The sequence below is a fragment of the Loxodonta africana genome, chromosome 5, assembly GCF_030014295.1.
Source record: "Loxodonta africana isolate mLoxAfr1 chromosome 5, mLoxAfr1.hap2, whole genome shotgun sequence".
Lineage (NCBI taxonomy): Eukaryota > Metazoa > Chordata > Mammalia > Proboscidea > Elephantidae > Loxodonta > Loxodonta africana.
Window position 1 is genome coordinate 108,877,117 of NC_087346.1, and position 21,599 is coordinate 108,898,715.

The 21,599-nt window shown below is 39.0% G+C and overlaps 1 protein-coding gene across 6 annotated transcripts in view; it reads right to left on the minus strand.

The window, feature by feature from the left end:
- Positions 1 to 244: 244 nt before the first annotated feature.
- ATP10D (ATPase phospholipid transporting 10D (putative)) overlaps positions 245 to 21,599 on the minus strand; it is a 165,284-nt gene continuing 143,929 nt past the window's right edge. For 5 of the 6 annotated variants that reach the window (XM_003415920.4, XM_023555028.2, XM_064285858.1 and 2 more), the window contains 4 exons: positions 18,654 to 18,734; positions 15,645 to 15,749; positions 7,912 to 8,099; positions 245 to 4,986 (listed from right to left, as the gene is read on the minus strand). In XM_003415920.4, coding sequence (XP_003415968.1) covers positions 4,662 to 4,986; positions 7,912 to 8,099; positions 15,645 to 15,749; positions 18,654 to 18,734 — 699 coding nt within the window. In that variant the 3' untranslated portion in view covers positions 245 to 4,661. The remainder of the gene's footprint in view (positions 4,987 to 7,911; positions 8,100 to 15,644; positions 15,750 to 18,653; positions 18,735 to 21,599) is intronic. The other variant, XM_010595659.3, reaches the window with a different exon arrangement.

Sequence of the window (21,599 nt, forward strand, 5' to 3'; positions counted from 1 at the left end):
TGCCAGCTTGTTTCTCAAGCACAATAGCATAGTGGCAAATTTCAATATTAATATTGGAGACTTGCTTTTGATTTATTAAAAGTCAAGGCTTTTACATACTTGGAAACCCTGGCAGTGTAGTGGTTAAGTGTTACGGCTGCTAACCAAAGGGTCAGTACTTTGAATCCACCAGGCGCTCCTTGGAAACTCTATGGGGCAGTTCTACTCTGTCCTATCCGGTCGCTATGAGTCAGAATCGACTTGACGGCACTGGGTTTAGTTTTTTTTTTTTTGGTTATACATGCTTAAATTATTTGCTATTATTCTTCCAACTTTTACATAATTTTGAGAATTTATGAAAGTCAGTTGAAGCCAAAAGGCCAGTAGCATCCATGTAGGTAGCTGAAATAGGGAGACATACTGAGCATAAAGGTCTTGAGACGTCAATATTAGCACTTGGCTCTATAGGACTTTCCATTTTGGATTTAAGTCAAGATGGTAATTCCATTACTTTCTAGAAATGTCTGCATAGAACTGTCCCTATAGCTGGGGTTTGTTCAGTGTTTATCAGTTGGCTGATTGAGACTTCGATAACTAGGTCAATATTCATGGGAAATATTTTGCTTTGCCTATGTAATAATGGAATGAGCCCTCGTGGTGGAGTGGTTAAGTGGCTCTGCTGCTAACTGAAAGGATGGTGGTTCAAATCCACCAGCAGCTCTGCGAGAGACGAGACCTGGCAATCTGCTCCCATAAAGATTACAGCCTAGGAAGCCCTATGGGGCAGTTCTACTCTGTCCTGTAGGATTGCTGTAAGTTGGAATCGACTCAATGGCATACAACGATATTGACAACGGAGTGGAGATTAAACTTTGCCAAGGGAGACGAACTTGGTCTGGAATGAACAGATGCAATTTTTTAAATAGAGAATTAAATCACGCTGCCCACTCCCATTTTTTATTTTCCAATTTTCCTCCATTCATCTATATTACCAAAGTCATGGAAATGTCTCTCAAAGCACTGTAAACCTTTGCATGGAATAAAACATTTTGTAATTTTCTTCAAAAGATGTTTAACATCTGGTGTTGCCATTTCTCCTCATTGATAATGAAAACAAAATTTTAAAAATGCTTTTAAGCACTAGGCCACTTTACAAGCATCAATTTCTGAAGCAATTAAAGTGTTTTTCCCCACTAAAAAGCTTCAAAACACAAATCTTCATGTATACCTAATTTAATTAGTCAGGCGTTCATTTGGAACATCCACATGTCTTTTGCCAAGCAGGATCCCCTACTAAACCTCCACCAGCAGCCTGGACTGCCTCAGCATTCCACATAGAGACTATCCGCGATTTTATTCATGTATTTTTGTACTCTTTTCTATGTGTACACATATTTGAAGTTCAAAAGTTTGTCTTGAAACTGGTAATGTTATTGATCTCCTGTCCTGCAGTTTGTATAAACCTATTGCAAGTGTGAAATATCAGCAACTGAGCTGTGGTCCCAATTGTATGGAAGCTTAAGAGCATCTATCAGCTTTGTTAGAGTTGCAGGTACATACTTAATGGAACAACTTTTAGCCTTGCTCAGCTCATGTTCGGTGAAATGTACATATTGTACTTATTTTCAATGATCCTTAATGCAAATAAAATGGTATAATCTTCTTTTCTGATGGCTTTGAGGCATAGATAGCAATTCCAAGGAAATTGTCTCTCCCACTAATTGCTTGGTGCCCAGTCTCCCATCAATCAAAATTTGCCTGACATATGCTGCACTCCCATGGAACATGCCCTCTTACTTTTGATTAGTGGCTCTTTGATTAGCCTGAAATTAGAGGTTGCTAGTAGTCTCAAAGAACCTGTTGCGTGTCCAACAAGAACTTTAGCCTTGGTAAGAGCACATGAATTTTTAATGTATAGAGTGCATTTTCGTAACGAGATTGAAATCTTTCATAAATCCTGTGGTAAAATTATATCCCAAAATGTATGTTAATCATTTTTCCTTGGCTACTAGGAGTAATGGAGTAATGATATAGTTTTTGTCTCAAAAAATTAGGTGAAATATGCTAAATGCCAAAATGTGATTTAATCTCATCATCTTGGGTACTTTGGTATCAATGAGTTTTGAGGCCCTTCAAAGGCTTAATACAAATCCAAAAAATCTCTTTCTCCTGGGGGCCAGATGTATTTCAGAATCCACAATTTGTCGAATTTTAAGACAATAATGCAGTGCCTACACTTTTTTTTTTTTTTTACACTGCCTGCCGTAAACCCTGGAGGCGTAGCGGTTAAGTGCTATGGCTGCTAATCAAAGGGCCGGCAGTTCGAATCCACCAGGCGCTCCTTGGAATCACTATGGGGCAGTTCTACTGTCCTATAGGGTCGCTGAGTCGGAGTCGGCTCGACGGCAATGGGTTTATACTGCCTACTTTATCACCAATGAGGACTGGGGTAAAAGTAGCACCAATGAGGACTAGAGGAGCATCCAGAAATACGTTTTATTTCTGTAGCAAAAGAAATGAATACGTTCAGTGGGATAAATAAAGAATAACCTCATATCTGTTCAGGGCATTGGTTGGTCTGTGTCTTTCTTCTTCTAAGTCTTTTTTGGCTCCTTTTCATTCATAGGGTCTAACCCTCTATTTACGAGTGAATATATCTCCAAATTTTTATTTATCAGGAGATGATGATCTCAGGCAACGAATGCCAGTTGCTATGAGGGTAACGGATGATATGACATCATCGATTTTTTCATAAGAGAAAAAGCCCAAACAGTATTTTGGTAAAAGGCCTGCTTTGGGACTTTCTTTCTGAGTTCTGTTACCAATTACAGTTGGGTTCAGTGGGTATTTATAGGAGTGATGACAACTTTTCAGTACATGTTATGTATTAGTTTATTTTTAAAAAATCATAAGGAAGCAGAGAACAACTTCCATTAGCTATGCGAGATTTCAAAAGTTCTTGAGATTTTTTTATATAGACTATTTGTAATAATATCAGAAGGCTACAAAAAAATCAGACCAGGACAGTAAGCAGTAGCTAGAAGTTTAAGCCCTGAGAATACAAGATGGATAGTCGTTAAGAAGAGCTTGATGGAGACATGGGACATTAGCATGGAGATTCATGAAGGAAATTTTGGGTGATTGGTGGCTGACAATTTTCAGATGGAAAGGGAGAGAATTTAAAATGAACTCAACAAGAATACTTTTTTTTTTTTTTAGCCTTATTTGGTACAAACTAGTTTCTTTGTTCCAACTAAAGCCAGCATACGTGATTTGCAACAGTAAATTTACAGATATTCCTAAAACGTATTAAAAAAATAAATTTTTCTAAGAACCTCGCGGAAACTTCCTGAGAAAAACCTGTTATTAGTTTCAGTTCATAAAAGCTCATTTGCAGAGGCTACGACACCAGAAAAGTTGTAGGGCAGGGTAAAGAGTATGCTCTCTCAAATGGACTTTTGAAGAAGATTGTTTTGATATTGATTGTCTCATTTTGATCGGGTTATTGTCATTATTGATTGTCTCATTCTGATCAGGTTATTGTCAGTTTTCATGGTGACTCCGTGAGCTTCAGAGCAGAGCTGTGCTCCATAGGGTTTTCAGTGGCTGTAGTCCTATGAAAGTAGATCACCAGGCCTTTCTTCCATGATGCCTCTGGGTGATTTTGAACCACCAACCTTTTGGTTGTAGTTGAACACAAATCTTTTGCACTACCAGGGACCGTGTATGGTTGCTATGAGTCGGAATCAACTTGATGGCAACTGAGGGCAGGGGGGTGGGTATTGTCAGTTTTAGAATACAGGAAATTTTCAAATGGGCTGTAGGCTCAGCTGATTCTGTCTGCCTGACCTATGACTTCTGTTCCCAATTCAGAACATCTGTGCAGAGGTAGGCCACATGAGCGGTCTTCTCTTGATTGGAATGAGAGACAGAAGAACACATTCTTGGTACCTGATGGTATCCTGGCATCCCTCTGCCCCTTCCTGACAAAGGCTCTGGCTCAGAACACTGATGTGAACCCAGAGATATGCCTCCAGTCTTCTATCAGAAGACCAAAGGCATCTTCTCAAAGGAAATAAAAAGCTATTAATGATCACTAACTGTATTTTAAATAGTACAATTATTACCCTATTTTAGGTACACTGTTGTTTAAAAAGGCTCTTGAGAATTTATCTGGAAAGTAACCATTAATAACATTTTCCATATGGAAAACTCCTCTGAGTTCTAACCAATCAATTTAAAAACTTTTTTTCTTAATCAAAAAAAAAAAAAAAAAAAAGATTGGCGCTTGCTCATATAAAGAACTCAAGAATCTGAAATGATTTCCCATTAAAATAAATATATCTCAAATGAGCTCCCCCCCTTTAAAATACCAGGATTTGAATTTCTAAGACAATTAAAATACTTTTACAAAATCCAAAAAGTTTCATAAAAGCATTTGATTCTAAATGAAATATTTCACTTCCTAAAAATCTGTCCACATCAAACTCTATTTCTCTTTTACAAATGTTATCTACAAACGTACAATGAAGGCCAACATGATGACTTTTTCAAGCCTATTAAAATGTTCATGTCCTTAAGGTAAAATCCAAGTTATCCTTGCTTGGTAGTGGTGCCTCCTCAAAGTCCTTCCTCCAAACTTGAAGGAATACTTGCAACTCCCAGTAGGCCACCCTATATTCTTAATCCTTTGGTGGTCCAGCCACTCCTGAGGTCTGAGGCATGTCTGAGTCAAAAACAGTTTCACATACAGATACGTTTCCTTGCTCAATAGCATAAGAAGTTGCTAACATCATTGCAGAGACAGTGGAATGGCCAGACATGGGTCTTCTCCCTGACGTGGCAGCTGAGTAGCCAGCATACTTAGACATTGCTTGATCCATCTTTCCAGTTTTTTTCCACTTCTTGAGAGCTTCAGTCTTTTCCTCTGGAGTCAGTCTGTCAAGGTGTTTAGCTCTCAGAATTGGAGATGGAAACAGTGATTCCTGAAAAACTCGGTACATAAACCTAGGATACAAAGAGCATCACAGAATTACATAAACCTCAAGGCATCATGGGACACACACACAAATAAACCCATCAACTAGAAAAAGTAAAAGGATCCTGTAGCCACTTGCCTACTTGAGGTAAAGGGGGAGGAAAAATGAGTTATAAAAGGAAGATAACAATACTAAATATATTTTAAAAACCCATTGCCGTCGAGTCAATTCTGGCTCATAGTGAACCTACAGGGCAGAGCAGAACTGCCCCATAGAGTTTCCAAGGAGTGGCCAATGGATTCAAACTGCTAACCTTTTGGTTAGCGGCCAAGCTCTTAACCACTACGCCACCAGAGCTTCATTAAATAGTGTTTGCAAACCATTTAGAACACTTTAAATGCTCTATAAATGCTTGTTATATTAAAAAAAAAAAAAAAACGAAAACTGTAAAAGCAAGATATTCATAGCTGCTACATCACAGGCTTGATGTTAGAGTAAATGAGATAATACATATAAAGCCGAGTTTTGGCACAGAGCAAGTGTTCAAAAAATGCTAGCCAACTGTATTAGTTTCCTATCGCTACTGTGGCAAGTTACTGCAAACATGGTGGTTTGAAACAACAAATTTATTCTCTCACAGTTCCAGAGGCCAAAAGACTGAAATCAGTATCACTGGACTGAAATAAAGCGGCAAGCAGGGCCACACTTCCTGTGGAGACTGTAGGGAAAAATCCATTCCTTGCTTCTTCCAGCTTCTGGTGGTTGCCAGCATTCCCTGGTTTGTGGCTGCATCATTCCAGTCGCTGTCTTTGTGGTGGCACTGCCTTCTCCTCTTGTGTCAGATCTCCTCCTAGGGCCCACTCAAATACTCCAGGTTAATCTCCCCATCTCAAAATACTTCATTTAATCAGACTTGGAGAGGCTCCTTTTCTATATAAAGTAATATTCATAGGCTCTAGGGATTAGGACATGGTATCTTTGAGGGCCATTATTCAGCCTACTAGAGTTTTGCCTTCTGGATCCAAAGATTTATATCCAATTCACCCTATCCTAACATACCCAAAAGTCTCGATCCATTGCAAGTTCAAAAAATCTCATCTAAATATCACCACCTTAAAAGTCCCAAATCTTATCATCTAAATCAGGTATGGGTGAAATTACGGGGTTATTCATCCCGGAGTAAAATTTCTCTCCATTTGTGGACCTGTAAAACTTAAAAATAAGGCCATCTGCCAAATACAATGGCAGGACATGCAGACGAAGACGGTTACAGACAATCATAATGCAAAAGGCAGAAAATGGAAGAAAGAAAGGATCCTGGAGTTCCAAGCAATTTCCAATCATTTCAATCTCTAATTCTATGTTCACACTGCCTCTCTTCTTCTGTCTGTGTCAAATCTTCCTCTGCCTCTCTCTTATAAGGACACATGTGATTTCATTTAGGGTCCACCCAGATATTCCAGGCTCATTTCTGCATCTCAGCATCCTTAACTTAATCACATCTACAAAGTCCTGTTTTTTTTTTGCCACACAAGTTAACATTCACAGGTTTCAGGGATTAGGATGTAGACATAGCTTTCGAGGGGATGTTTTTCCGCCTACCACAGCTGGATTAGATGGAATTTTGTTGTTAATGTGCTGAAAACAATTTTTTAAAGGCAGTTGCCTTAAAGTAATTGCTTCTTCAGCAGTCCTATAAATTCATCTTGCCAGGTTTTAATCTGAGACTGGTACAACAATGAATACTACAGAAGCACCTCAGTCTAACAGTGATATTGTTAAGTATACAACTATACCCACAATAGAATGACTCAAGTGGGATTTTCTTTTCCATTTCAGAAGGAATGCCCATTAGCAACAAAGAGATTATGTTCACTGTAACTTGAGATTTATATATTGGCTTTGGGAAACTTTGTTCTGTAAAGGAACAGATAGTAATATTTTAGGCTTTGAGAGCCAGATGGTCTCTGATGAACTACTCAGCTCTGCTGTCATAAGCATGAAAGCAGCTACAGACAATATATAAAGGAATGTGCATGACTATGTTCCAGTAAAACTTTCTTTGCAAAGACAGGTAGTAGGCCAGATTTGGACTGTCAGCCACAGTTTGTCAGCCCTGTTACAGGTTAATATGAAATCAGCATGTCATGCTAAAACCTCAGGACAACTCTTGTATTTTTTCAGCTAAACAGATTTTATAAAACTATAAAGAGGATGAGCTTTAATAGAATTCAATCTACAAATGGAAAACTCATGCATACTTCTTAGTTATCTTCAGCTTATAAAAAAAAATCAGCTTATACAATATTCAAAATCAGATTAAGCTGCAATGGGAGGATAATTGAAGTCAGATAAGGGAGGGAAATCATAAGGTTTTCAGTGTTTAAAGATTATTGTAGAGACTGCTGCTTGCCCCTTAGTACCTATCCTCCCCTTCTTCCTTTCAAAAACCCCTAGATTTTAGCCATTCATCTGGAGTCTACATACCTAGGTTCTTGTTAATCGGATAAGACCAATGATGTGTGCAACTTCTGAGTCATGCTATTAAAATATTTAAAAAAGAAAGCTGCTTGCAATCCACTTTCTCTCTTTCCCCTTCCTATGGACAAGGACATGGACATATTGATGGTGAGCCATCTTCACTCATGCAGATGAGGCCAACACCCTTGGGAGATGACACAGCAGAAGGCCAGAGGAAGGGATCTAGGTCTCTGGAAAACCTTGAGGAGCAAAGTTTTCCAACCAGATTAGATTTTTATATGAGAGAGAAAGAGACTTTCCAGCTCGCTGAAGTCACTCTGCTAACATACATAAAACCAGTATTTTAATTAGCATACAGACTGGCTTCCCCACTACTAAACAGAATAGTCGTCTGCCATTCATTCTCAGTTGCTTGAAGGATCCCAAGCCTATGATTCCATTTACTTTCTTGATTATAAAGCAAATACCATACCTGGGTAGAAGTGCAATGCAGGTTGTGAGGACACAAACTAAATAGAACATTGGATCCAGCAGATGCTCCTGCATAATCCAGTAGGGGTTGGATGGTGGGTTGCAAGTTATACACGTGGCTCCAAAAGCCAAGGCAAAGAGAAAATAAGACAAGATGCTACCAATGATAACCACCATGTGGATCCAAGTCTGTAAGACAAGAGCAGAGGAATATGAACACTCTCTTACTGGTAGGGTTTTAGAGCCTGGCAAAAATCTACTCTGTTAAAGAAGCAACATGCCTAAGCATTAGATAGTGGTATAACAATACCTTACAAACAAAACACAAACTGATGATGAGAGAAGACAGACAAGGTCCATGAACAGCCCCCATCACTGGTTAAATTTCATAAAGTGAAATCAAATACCAAAAGGTACTTCTGTTGACTAGTTTATTTCAAAGCAGCCCTGGTGGCACAGTGGTTAAGCACTTGGCTACTAACTGAAAGGTTCGAACCTACCAGCCACCCTATGGTAGAAAGATATGGCAGTCTGTTTCTGTAAAGATTACAGCCTTGGAAACCCTATGGAGCAGTTCTACACTGTCCCATAGGGTCACTGAGTCATAATCGACTTGATGGCAACAGGTTAGCTTACTTCGTATTGTCCATGTGCAATGACGTGTTCAGATTTTCTCTTTACTTATTATTTTTATTCTTTTTTCCATGTAGTCACTCTTTGGTCTGTTTCTTCCTTAAGAAAATGCCTTAATCTATTGATCCCCAAACTTTAGCCATTCTCACAGGTGGTAGATGTTACTGCTGCTCACCAATATTCTCATTCTCCTCCCCTTCTGAGGGCTTGGGAGGATTGCACTTTCATACCCCCTTGAAATTAAGCATGACCGTTGCTTGGAAAAATAAAGTTTGAGTGGGAGGAATATGTGAAACTTTCAGTGTAAACATGGAAGAGCTGGTGTGCAGTTTTCCATGCCATCCCCCTTCCTTGTGTGCTGACCAAGAAGTCCAATTCTAGACGTAACAGCTACAAGATGCAGCCTGTTTTGCGGAGACACCCCTCAGAGAGCAATTGTCCTAGAGCTGTTTGTACCTTCAAAGACTTTATATGAGCAAGAAATAAATCTTTGTTGTGTCATGAGTTTTTTTTTTTTGTTGCTTATTTTTCAACTGCACCATAACTTAGTTTATGCTAACAGATTCAACATACCACCTTAAATTTTTGATATATCTACATATTCCTTGTAATATTTTTATTAGTATTTTTCTTTAAACTGGCTCACTATTTAATTAAGTAACTTTAAAAAGAAGAGCATATCATTACCTTAAATGTAATGTCAGCGCCCCTTGCCATAAAAGCTTTGAGGCTGGGGTCTGATCTGTATTTTGTTACAAAGAGAAATTATCAAGAGTGATTGTAATAAAAGCCCCTAGTTGGTACAAACAGTTAAGCGCTTGACTATTAGCCGGAAGGTTTGCAATTGAAAGCCACCCAGAGGTGCCTTGGAAGACAGGCCTGGTGATCTGCTTCTGAAAGGTCACAGCCTTGAAAATCCCCTGGAGCAGTTCTGCTTTGCACATGTGGGGTTGTCAGGAGTCAGAATCAACTTGACAACAACTAACAATATTGTGATAAAACATAACAGCACCAGTCTGGCATAACTGGATATCCATCTGCAAAGAAATGAAACAAGACCCATACCTCACTCCATGCACAAAAACTAACTCAAAATGGATCAAAGACCTAAATATAAAATCTAAAACGATAAAGATCATAGAAGAAAAAATAGGGACAACGTTAGGAGCCCTAATACATGGCATAAACAGTATACAAAACATTATAAAGAAAGTAGAAGAAAAACTAGATAACTGGAAGCTCCTAAAAATCAAACACCTATGCTCATCCAAAGACTTCACCAAAAGAGTAAAAAGATTACCTACAGACTGGGAAAAAGTTTTTAGCTATGACATTTCTGATCAGCGCCTGATCTCTAAAATCTACATGATACTGCAAAAACTCAACTGCAAAAAGGCAAATAACCCAATTAAAAAATGGGCAAAAGATATGAATAGACACTTCACTAAGGAAGACATTCAGGTAGCTAACAGATATATGAGGAAATGTTCACAATCATTAGCCGTTAGAGAAATGCAGATCAAAACTACAATGAGATTTCAACTTACTCCAACAAGGCTGGCATTAATCCAAAAAACACAAAATAATAAATGTTGGAGAGGCTGTGGAGAGACTGGAACACTTATACACTGCTGGTGGGAATGTAAAATGGTACAATCACTTTGGAAATCGATTTGGCGCTTCCTTAAAAAGCTAGAAATAGAACTACGGTAGGATCCAGCAATCCCACTCCTTGGAATATAAGAGCCTTTACATGAACAGATATATGCACACCCATGTTTATTGCAGTACTGTTTACAATAGCAAAAAGCTGGAAGCAACCAAGGTGCCCATCAATGGATGAATGGATAAATAAATTATGGTATATTCACACGATGGAATACTACACATCTATAAAGAACAGTGAGGAATCTGTGAAACATTTCATAACATGGAGGAACCTGGAAGGCATTATGCTGAGTGAAATTACCCAGACCCAGTGCCCTCGAGTTGATTCCGTAGCGAAATTAGTCAGTTGCAAAAGGACAAATATTGTATAAGACCACTATTATAAGAACTTGAGAAATAGTTTAAACTGAGAAGAAAACATTCTTTTGTGGTTATGTGAGGGGGGAGGGAGGGAGGGTGGGAGGGGGCACTCGCCAATTAGACAGTAGATAAGAACTACTTTAGGTGAAGGGAAAGACAGCACACAATACAGGGGAGGTCAGCACAATTGGACTAAACCAAAAGCAAAGAAGTTTCCTGAATAAACTGAATGCTTTGAAGGCCAGCATAGCAGGGGCAGGGGTCTGGGAACCATGGTTTCAGGAGACATCTAAGTCAATTGGCATAATAAAATCTAGTAAGAAAACATTCTGCATCCCACTTTGAAGAGTGGCGTCTGGGGTCTTAAACGCTAGCAAGCAGCCATCTAAGATGCATCAATTGGTCTCAACCCACCTGGATCAAAGGACAATGAACAACACCAAGGACACAAGAGCCCAAGAGAGAGAAAGGGCCACATGAACTAGAGACTACCTCATCCTGAGTCCAAAAGAGCTAGATGGTGCCCGGCTACAACCGATGACTGCCCTGACAGGGAACACAACAGAGAACCCCTGAAGGAGCAGGAGAGCAGTGGGATGCAGATCCCAAATTCTCATAAAACCAGACTTAATGGTCTGACTGAGACTAGAAGGACCCTGGTGGTCATGGCCCCCAGACCTTCTGTTGGCCCAGGACAGGAAACATTCCTGAAGCCAACTCTTCAGACACGGATTAGACTGGACAATGGGTTGGAGAGGGATGCTGGTGAGGAGTGAGCTTCTTGGATCAGGTGGACACTTGAGACTATGTTGGCATCTCCTGCCTGGAGGGGAGAGGAGAGGGTGGAGGGGGTTAGAAGCTGATGAAATGGACACGAAAAGAGAGAGTGGAGGGAGAGAGCGGGCTGTCTTATTAGGGGGAGAGTAATTGGGAGTGTGTAGCCAGGTGTATATGGGTTTTTGTGTGAGAGACTGACTTGATTTGTAATCTTTCACTTAAAGCACAATAAAAATTATTAAAAAAAAAAAAAAAAGCACCAACCAGACATCCTCTTTGACATAACCAAAAGGTTGGAAAGAGAATCACCTCATGACATAGTATGTATGTAATGTTATTTGGTGCAGTGTCTAGTCCACCTAAAATAATATTGCCTACCATTGGTGGTGGATGTCTGGCACTTTGAGGAAACACTGTGTCTATTTAGTCCTTTCAATTTTCTAGGGCTATAATTTTCAAAGAAGATCCCATTTTCTCCTAATCTTTCAAAGTCTTCCCCCATGGTAGATATCTTCACAAGGGTCACAAAGAATAATCATTTTTTTATAAAAATATATAAACTGTTCAAAAATTTTGGCTAAATCCTTTATCAATATTGTCGTAACTCTAAAACAATCCTTCTTTCCTTCCTTCTTTCACTTCCTTTCCTTCCTTCCCTCATTCCATGCATTTCCTTTCTTTTGAGGCTTATTGCCCCAATTTTTTCCCACTTAAGATATATATGCTTTTTGCAAGTAAGGTAGTAACTCTATTGAGCTCACCCATTTAATGAATCGATGCAACAAATGAAAGAAAAGGAACACCTACATAAAAACCAGCAGGAAGGTGGGGAGTGGCGATGAGAGTGAAGGAGGGCAAGAGCATAAGAACATGAAAGAAAACAGATTCATATCCTCAGTGGGGCTGCTTCTTATTGGTAAGGGGCCATAGAAGCTGTGAGCTCTAGCTATACCTCTGACACTACTAGAAACAATTCTTTAATGGTGCGTCCCTTACATAGCAGTCACTTGTTTTTGGTGCCTAGCTTTCATTCTCCTTCTTCTTAGAAATAGCACCCAGTATGTAGTCTTGACAAAATATTCCTCTCCTAGCCAAAGCCAATAACTGAAGCTAGGGCAGAAGGATTCTGTTACCAGGGACTAAACTTTGAGCACATTTAAGCAAGAGCAGGAAGAAAATGACTGCGGGCAATTCAGCCCAGGCTTCCATCCTGACAAGGCTACTCATTAATATCTGTTCTCTGGATCTCCGGAGTCATTCTGGTTTCCTTTTTTTTTTTTTTAACCATGGTTATTCAGCTTTTCATTCCATATATTCTTAAATATATTTCCTATTTGCTCAGCTTACCCAGGTTAGATTACCATTGCTCATAACCAGTAAATCAGGCTAACATACTTTACATGTTAAATTTTCTGAACACTAATAAATGTCAGAACCTATGACATTTCTTTATGTGGTAACCGAAAGTACCTGCAAAATCTCTTAAAATTTAAGTAGATTTTTCAAACCACATAAATATTTCACTTCTAGAATTCCTTTTACTTAACTCAGCCTTGGTACTGCAGTTGTTAAAGCTCCCACCTGCTAACTGAAAGGTTGATGATAGTCTGCTTCTTTGAAGATTTACAGCCTTGGAAACCCTATGTAGCAGTTTCTCCTACAGGATCACAATGAGTCAGAATTGCTTGATGGTAATGGGTTTGGTTTTGGGTTTGGTATTTTCAGATACTAACCTTTTACTAACTTCAGAATTGTAAAGATGATGATAGCAGGTTATAAGCTAAAATAAATATGAAAAATAAATACCGTGCCCTACTTTATAAATTATAATTACAGCCTAGGTTCATTCAGTTATTTCTTGTTTGAAATGCATTCATTTCCAGGATGGTAAATATATCCCCCAAACCTGGTTAGTCGTTTGGTTATTCATGTATACATCCAAGTTTTTTGAGTACCCACTGTGTGCCCACCTTGTCCTAGGCACTGGTATACAGTGGTGAACAAAATAGGCATGAACTCTGGCCTCATTGAGATCATAGTCTAGTGCTGAAGATAAACATGAATCAAAGAATGACACAATTAAATGTATAATTACAAATTATCATTAGAGTTATGTATAAAAACAAAAGGAAAATTTGAGAGAATGGACAGTTAGGGAGGGGCTCTTTAGGAAGGAACATTTTTGGTGGGACCTAAAGTAACATCTGAGCTCAGGGAGTCCCTGGGTGGTTGTTATGGGATTGAATTGTGTCCCCCCAAAATGTCAACTTGGCTAATCCATGATTCCCAGTATTGTGTGACTGTCCACCATTTATCATCTGATGTGTTTTCCTATGTGTTGTAAATCCTACTTCTATGAAGTTAATTAGGTGGGATTAGCGGCAGTTATGTTAATGAGGCAGGACTCAAACTACAAGATTAGGTTGTGTTTTAAGCCAGTCTGTTTTGAGATATAAGAGAGAAGCCAGCAGAAAGAGAGGGAGACCTCATATCACCAAGAAAGCAGCACCCAGAGCAAACTGTATCATTTGGACCAAGGTTCCTATCCTGAGAATCTCCTAGTCCAGGGGAAGATTGGTGACAAGAACCTTCCTCCAGAGCTAAGAGAGAGAGAGAGCCTTCTGCTGGAGCTGATGCTCTGAATTTGGACTTCTAGTCTCCTAAACTGTGAGAGAATAAACATTTATTTCTGTTATAACAGCACTAGATGACTAAAACAGTGGTCTAAACAATTAACGTGCTTGGCTACTAACCAAAAGGTTGAAGATTCAAGTCTACTAGAGGTGTCTTGGAAGAAAGGCCTGACAATTTACTTCAGAAAATCAGCTATTGAAAACCCTATTATCACATCAGGGTCTCAACATTTACCATACCTTCTGATGGGAATATGGGAAAATTCTTAGTCACACCCCACCACCCGCCCCCCCCCCGCACCTCCACTCTTCAAAAAAAAAAATCAATTGCTGTGGAGTTGATTCTGACTCATTTGTGTGTCAGAGTAGAACTATGCTCCACAGGGTTTTCAATAGCTGATTTTCTGAAGCAAATTGTCAGGCCTTTCTTCCAAAATGCATCTAGTAGACTTGAACCTTCAACCTTTTGGTTAGTAGCCAAGCACGTTGCTGTCGAGTCGATTCTGACTCATAGTGACCCTATAGGACAGAGTAGAACTGCCCCATAGGGTTTCCAAGGAGCACCTAGTGGATTTGAACTTCTGACCTTTGGTTAGCAGCTGTAGCTCTTAACCACTACGTCACGAGGGTTTCCGATGTGATAATGAGCTCAGTGTATTTGAGAAACTGAAAGAGGGATTAGTGTGGTTCCAGCCCTGGAATAAGTGGAAATGAGGGTGGAGAGAGAAGTAGGCGCATCATTACATGAAGCCTTATAGGTCATATTAAGGGCTGTTAGATTTCATTCTAAGTGCAATAGGAAACCATTGAAAGGGAAAGCGCCCAAGGATGACAAGATCTAATTTACATTTTTAAAAAGATGACTCTGGTTACTCTGTGGAGCAAGGTCTGAGGGGTCAAGAGTAAAAGTGGGAAGACAAAGTTAGGAGGCTATAGCAATAGTTCAGGAAGTGATGACAGTGGCTTAGCCTACAGCAGAGGCAATAACAATGGAAAGAAGTGAGCATCATAAATAATCACAAAGGAGGTAGCTTCTTCTCCAGGCACAGGTAGGGTGTTTTACATCTGCAAAGGGAGACTGACAATAAAGCTCACCACCTGAGTCCTACACATTAGCTTTGCAGCAGTGAGATACCATGCAATCATTTTGACCAAAAGACTTCAAGTTTCATCAGCAAGTCAACAACTAAGTTAAAAAAAGACCCACATTTAAATGAAAGGTAGATATTCCGAAGGGATAAAGAGATCCTTTTTTTGTACTATGAGAAAGGCGTAAAATCATCACTTACTAAAGCCAGTGTAACAAGGCTATGGCACGACACCTCTTTATTTCAGTTGCAAGGCGTCAACTTGGTCATGAAGAATGCTGCCCATAGAAGGATGGCTGTTTTCCCAGCCTGACTCACACTTCCATGAACTATCATCCACGGTTACCAGTCGGGGGACCCGGCAAGTGTTTTCTAATTTCCCTGGCCATACATCGACCTCAGCATAATGGCAGTCAATGATCAACAAGAGAAGCTGTGGTACCCTTCTTCCTCAGAGTGATTACTCTTCTCAATACTGTTTGTCTTCTAGGCATGAAGGGCTTACAGGGTCACTAGTACTAACAGAAGACGTTTCTTCCAACATAAAGAGTTTCAGAGGCAGGAAAACAACTCACCAAACTCTTGCTTTCAATGACCAGATGGAGTAGAATGATGAAAAGAGCAGCTGTGTTCAGAGGGTTTCCAAATGTAAAGATGTCAATGTCTGAGCCCTGGTAGGTCTACAAAGAGAGGACAACCATCAGTGTCTTGGAGGGTTGCACAAACTCGGCAATGGAAAGCCCCTTAATGATCACTGTATCCTATAGCTCAACTGAGGCTTGAGGCCCTTCTACAATGTTTGCGATACCTGGTCATTTAGGATAAACTTGAATATTTCCAGAAAAGACAAAGTGAATCTCTCCCAGACAGACCATCTGAACTTTGAACTCTGAATGACAATTAGTCATCTGGAAACTTTTACTCATAAATCTATCTGTTTAAAGTGTATAAAAATATCAAATCTCTTCCACTTAATAGAGCTTTAAATCTTTCAAAGTGCCAACCATGGCTACCCAGAGTTTTTTCCTTTCCTAAGTATATGTCTTCAAGTCCTAAAACTATTCCTCAAACAGCATAGCTTTTCAAGTTTCTGATCTTTCTCCATCCTAGTCATTCTCTTCTGAATATATTTCAGACTACTCTTCAATTAAAAAAACATACACATGCACACATTGCTGTTGAGTCAATTTCAACTCATGGTGACGCCACTTGTTTCAGAGTAGAACTGCTCCATGGGGTTTTCAATGGTTGTAATCTTAAGGAAGTTGTATGACCCAGGTATCTGACTTGTCTATTTCCCTCTTGAAACGCAATATACCTGTGCTAATCCAAGTGATTTCATTTAACTAATGAATGAAAATTGTTAACTTAGTGATGATCTTTTTCATTCTCAATATTGTATTTATGTTAACACCATTCATAACCAAATGAGTTTTTTGTTTTAAGGAAGGGGACTGGGTTGGATAGTCAGATAGTTATACCATGCTGCTGTGTGCTTGGTGTTAACCTAAATTGTTTATTCATTTTTACACATTATTTTCTTAGTTACATTTCTGCCCTTCTTTACCTGTAAAAAAAAGGGTTGGTTTTTTTTTTTTTTTTTAGTTTGGGGAGACTACATATAGGATCTTAAATTTAATAACCTGAATGTAAAATCAGCCTAGCATTTACTACTCATAGCATTCATATTCTTAATCTCTTCTCTCATTTTTTAAAAAATAATAATTTATTGAATTTTTGGTGAAAGTTTACACAACAAGCTAGGTTCCCATTTGACAATTTCTGCACAAATTGTTCAGTGATATTAGTTACATTTATCACAATGTATCAACATTCTCTTTAATTGTGTTCTGTTTATTCCATTTCCAATACTCTAGTTTCCCTGTCCCTTATATTCTTATCTTTGCTTTTGAGTAATTGTTGGCCTTTTGGTCTCACTCTGATGGTTTTTAAGTAGAACACCAATCTTATGGGTAATATCCTTTATATTGTGTGCCACTTTGCTATTTTGCCCTGGTGGTGCAATGGTAAAGCATTTGGCTGCTAACCAAAAGATCTGCACTATGAACCCACCAGCCACTCCTTGGAAACCCTATGGGGTAGTTCTACTCTGTTCTATAGGGTTCCCATGAGTAGGAATTGACTTGATGGGGTTTTCTGGTATTTTGCTAAAAGGTAATCTCGATTGGGCTCGCTTCTAGGTTTAAAGCTTGTCTCAGGGTGAAAGTCTCAAGGAGTCCTCTGTTCTCTACTGTTCCAGTTTGTCTTTTTAAAAATAAATAAATAAATAAATAAGAATTTGAATTCTGCTGCCCATTTTCTCCTATTCTATCTAGGACCATCTATTGTGACCCTGGACAGAATGGTCAGTAGTGGTAGCTGGGCACCATCTAGTTCTTCTAGTCGCAGGGTAGATGAGATTGTGGCTTATATAGACTTGTTTCTTCTCCGAGCTTTTGGTTACCTTATTACTGTTCTGTTCCCTGCAATGAGAGACCCGTAGTTGCGTATTAGATGGCCGCTCACAAACTTTTAAGATCGCAGACATTACTCCCTTCACTAGGACGCAGATCATGATTTTTGTTATGCTAATTGACTGAGTTGCCCCATGAGACAATGGTCCTAAGATTTCAAACCCAGAAAACCAATCTTGGAAGATGTTTGGTTATGTCTGTGGAATATCTGTATTTGTGTCTTCAATTAATAAATGTGCTTGCACCCACATATTTGTATTTACACATACCTATACTTTTATCTGTTCTCACCTATGTATACCTCTATCTGCTCTCACCTATGTATACCTGTACCTACCCATGTACCAATAGGCCTATACTCATCCATTTGTGCTCATTCATTTTTACTTTGGTTGTGCTATGCTTAATACATCCACATTTGGTGCCACTTTTCTCAGAGCCAAAAAAACATAACAAGTCTCTATGATCAAAAGAGTACCCCCCTCAGCATCTCTCATTTTTAACTCATCTAAGTATGCTGCAAGGAAACCCTGGTGGCACAGTGGTTTAAAACTATGGCTGCTAACCAAAAGGTTGGCAGTTCAAACCCACCAGGTGCTCTTTGGAAACCCTGTGGGGGCAGCTCTACTCTGTCCTATAGGGTTGCTATGAGTTGGAATCGACCTGACAGCAGTGGGGTTGATTTGGTTATATGGCCAGGCTTTCAATTTTATTTAAGCCATTGACAAAAATTATCAGGTACTAAAGAGAGAGAGTCAAGACCCAACTAGGCACTTATCCCTAATCTAACCCATTAACTAATCTATTTTTGGAGCATTTTACAATATAACCAAAAAACCAAACCCGTTGTTGCTGAGTCGATTCTGACTCACAGTGACCATATAGGACAGAGTAGAACTGCCCCAAAGGGTTCCAACGAGTGGCTGGTAGATTTGAACGGCCGACTTTTTGGTTAGCAGCCAAACTCTTAACACACTGAACTAAATATAGTCAGTTGATAATTCACCACATTATATGAACAATCAAACCTATATGTTGATGCTGGTGGCAAAGTACAAATGAGCATGATTGATTCATTAATAACAAACACAATGAGTAAAAAGTACTCACATAGTAAGGCACAAAGAAGCAGACCAGACTTTGATAAAAGGCATCCAACAAGGTGATCCAGAAGGTCAGGGGTAAATATGCCTGGAAATGAAACAGATATGTGGGAAGGTGTAAGATTAAAAGGGTCAAATCAAAGTCAAGGAACAATATAAGCAAATAGTTGACTTTTCACTCGAAGACACGTGGAATTTGTCAACAGTGGTAGGAAGAACGAGGAGTGGTAATAGAACAAAAAGTGTTTACAGGTGAATGTGGTGAAAAAAAATCTCTGAATGAACTCTTCCTCAACTTCCCTTGCCTTTCTCATTTGATCAATTTTAAATTTAATTGAAATAATACTAAAAACAAAAACAAAACCTGTTGCCGTCGAGTAGATTCCAACTCATAGCGACACTGTAATAGTGCTAGTCTTACTAAATACTGCTAGTATTACTAAAATTCCATATCTTATTGATCAAAAAGTATTGTTTCAAAAGCTTCTCCAAATCCATTCATTTCTCTCCATCTCCACTACTCCTCTCATTCCAAGCCATCACTAGCTCTCTCTAGAAATAACTGAATAGCCATCTAACTGGCCTCTTTGATTCCCCTTCTACCCCCAATCCAACTTTTGATAGCAGCCAGATGATTAAAAAAAATGTAAATCAGGCCATGTTATCCTCCTAATTAAACAAACTGACCCCTTTAATTCCTTCAATGATTTCCCATTGCATTTCCAATACAAATGGATTTCCATTGCAGTTCCTTCCCATGGCCTATAAGGTCCTGCATGGGCTGCCCACTGCATAGCTCTCCTGAGTCACTATGCCCCAGTCACAAAGGCCTTCGTTCTATTCCTCGTGAGCGCCAAATCCATTTTTATCTTGGGATTTTACCTTTCAGGAGTTCTCTCTGCCCTGGGCCTCCCACATAACCAGTTCCTCATTCCTAGTTCAAATATCACTTCCTCATAAAGATAGTCTTGGGCCAGTCTAAGAGGTATAGCCACTCAGTCACTCACTAGTACCATGGTACTCTTAGAAGTCTCTCATCACCATTGGAAATAATCCCTTTTGTTTACTAATTTTCTGGTTCTCTTGCCAGAATATAAACTTCATAGAGTGGGACTTTTTCTTTTTCAGCCACATGACAAACAGTGTCTGATACATAGTAGGTACTCAACACATATTTGTTGAATTAATTAATATTCTCACATAACTTAAATGTGCTAAAATGTTTTCTCCCCAAAGAAAGAGAAGGATCAAGTAGAGACACTAGTCAAGTGATTGAAAATAGTTTTCAAAACAAGAGCCAACTCTGATTGAATGGTAATGTCTGCTATGAGAAATGTGTGTACAAAGGTTCTGAGGCTACATTCAGACCCAGAAGGAAAGAGTACTGGGATTTATTAGTGATCCCTGCCGTGGGCAAAATGGCAGCACATGTATCATATCCCTGAGCTAGTCCTTTCTTTCCTTAACATGTTCCTTTTAGTTTTGTTTCTTTCAAAATGCATAATGAGGCTGAAACTTCTTTCAAAATGTGTTACTCTCTCCTCAAGAATAATATGTTATTGTCTTCTAAATGACTTCTCCTAACATATATATACAAATTATCCATATACATTCTTCCGTCCTTCAAAAGACTACCTTTAAAATTTTTACATCTACAATTGTTTATATCTCTTTGCTCTCTGGATAATCAATAAAGAAGATTCATTGTTGTCAGTTCACATTTCCCTGTATCTTCTTTTATTTATTATTTTTTTGTTTTACCATTTCCTCTTTGGAAATGATGGAGCATTCTGCCTCTCTTTCTTCATCTAAATGTCCATAAAATCTAAGCAGAAGCACAATCAAATGGTGCAAGAGACTGTGTCAAAGTCAAAAGGGCAACCAAAGTGCCACTAGACAAGAGAATGATTTAGGGACAAGTTAAAATATAATTTCATGCTTCTGGAGGAATAGAGATTACTCAAAAAACCTATAGCCAAAAGGTAAAAGTACAGTTTCCCCTACAGTCACATGAGTAGCTTGGCTTAGAAGAGTAGAGAGAAAAGCGTCAAGGACAAGATAAATGAGAGGCTGAAGTGATTAACTCATGGGATCTGGAAACTGAAAGGGAAAATCTGAAGACGAAATCAAGGGGAGAAAAGAAGACTGTGAAGGTGATGAGAGGTGGGTAATAGATGATTGCTTTTTGGAAGGACAGCCTCTGACTGAAGCCTTCCAGACCAATCTCTTTTATAGGAGAGAGACTCTATCTACCCTGGAGAGTACATTTCTTGACAATGAAGACAGAAAATGGCCCAAGCATAAAATGGATTTGGTTTGGAGGCCAAGTTCAAAGAGAGGACAGCTTCTGGAAGGTAAAGTCAATGAAATCAATTACCTTTATTCAATGGTCACATGCTGGCAACCTACCTATTGTCAGGCATTTTAAAACCAGCCAGCTTAATAGAATAATATGTGCAAAGGACTGATAACAGGGTTCAACAACAGGAAACAATGACCTCAACTTTCCCGAGGGTAAGGACCAATTACAATCTTCAGTCTATACAAATGGGCTTTTAAAACACTAGCTATAAAAACTTTGATTGAGGTTTTTATTCCCCCTTCCCCAAAGGACTTGGAATTTAACCTAGTCCTAGGTTTAGGGACAATTCTCATTGATATCATCCACACATTCCTGTGTCCTGATCCTTGAACTTTAAGTTAGACTGGACTTCTTTAGGAAAAGTCCGTGTTGTTTCTTGCTCTGAATAGATTGGATGATATTAAAGGATTATAAGAATTTCTTCTTCCCTTGAAAGCTGAATGTATGGCTTCTCCTCTGTTTAGGCTGCTACAGATAGCCTAGGGACATTAAATTATTCCCCAGCCTGGTAAGGCAGTTCAAATCAGAGTAAAGTTGGACTAAAATAAACGCATCATTTTAAATTTGGGGATTTCCTCTAAATTTATGGTT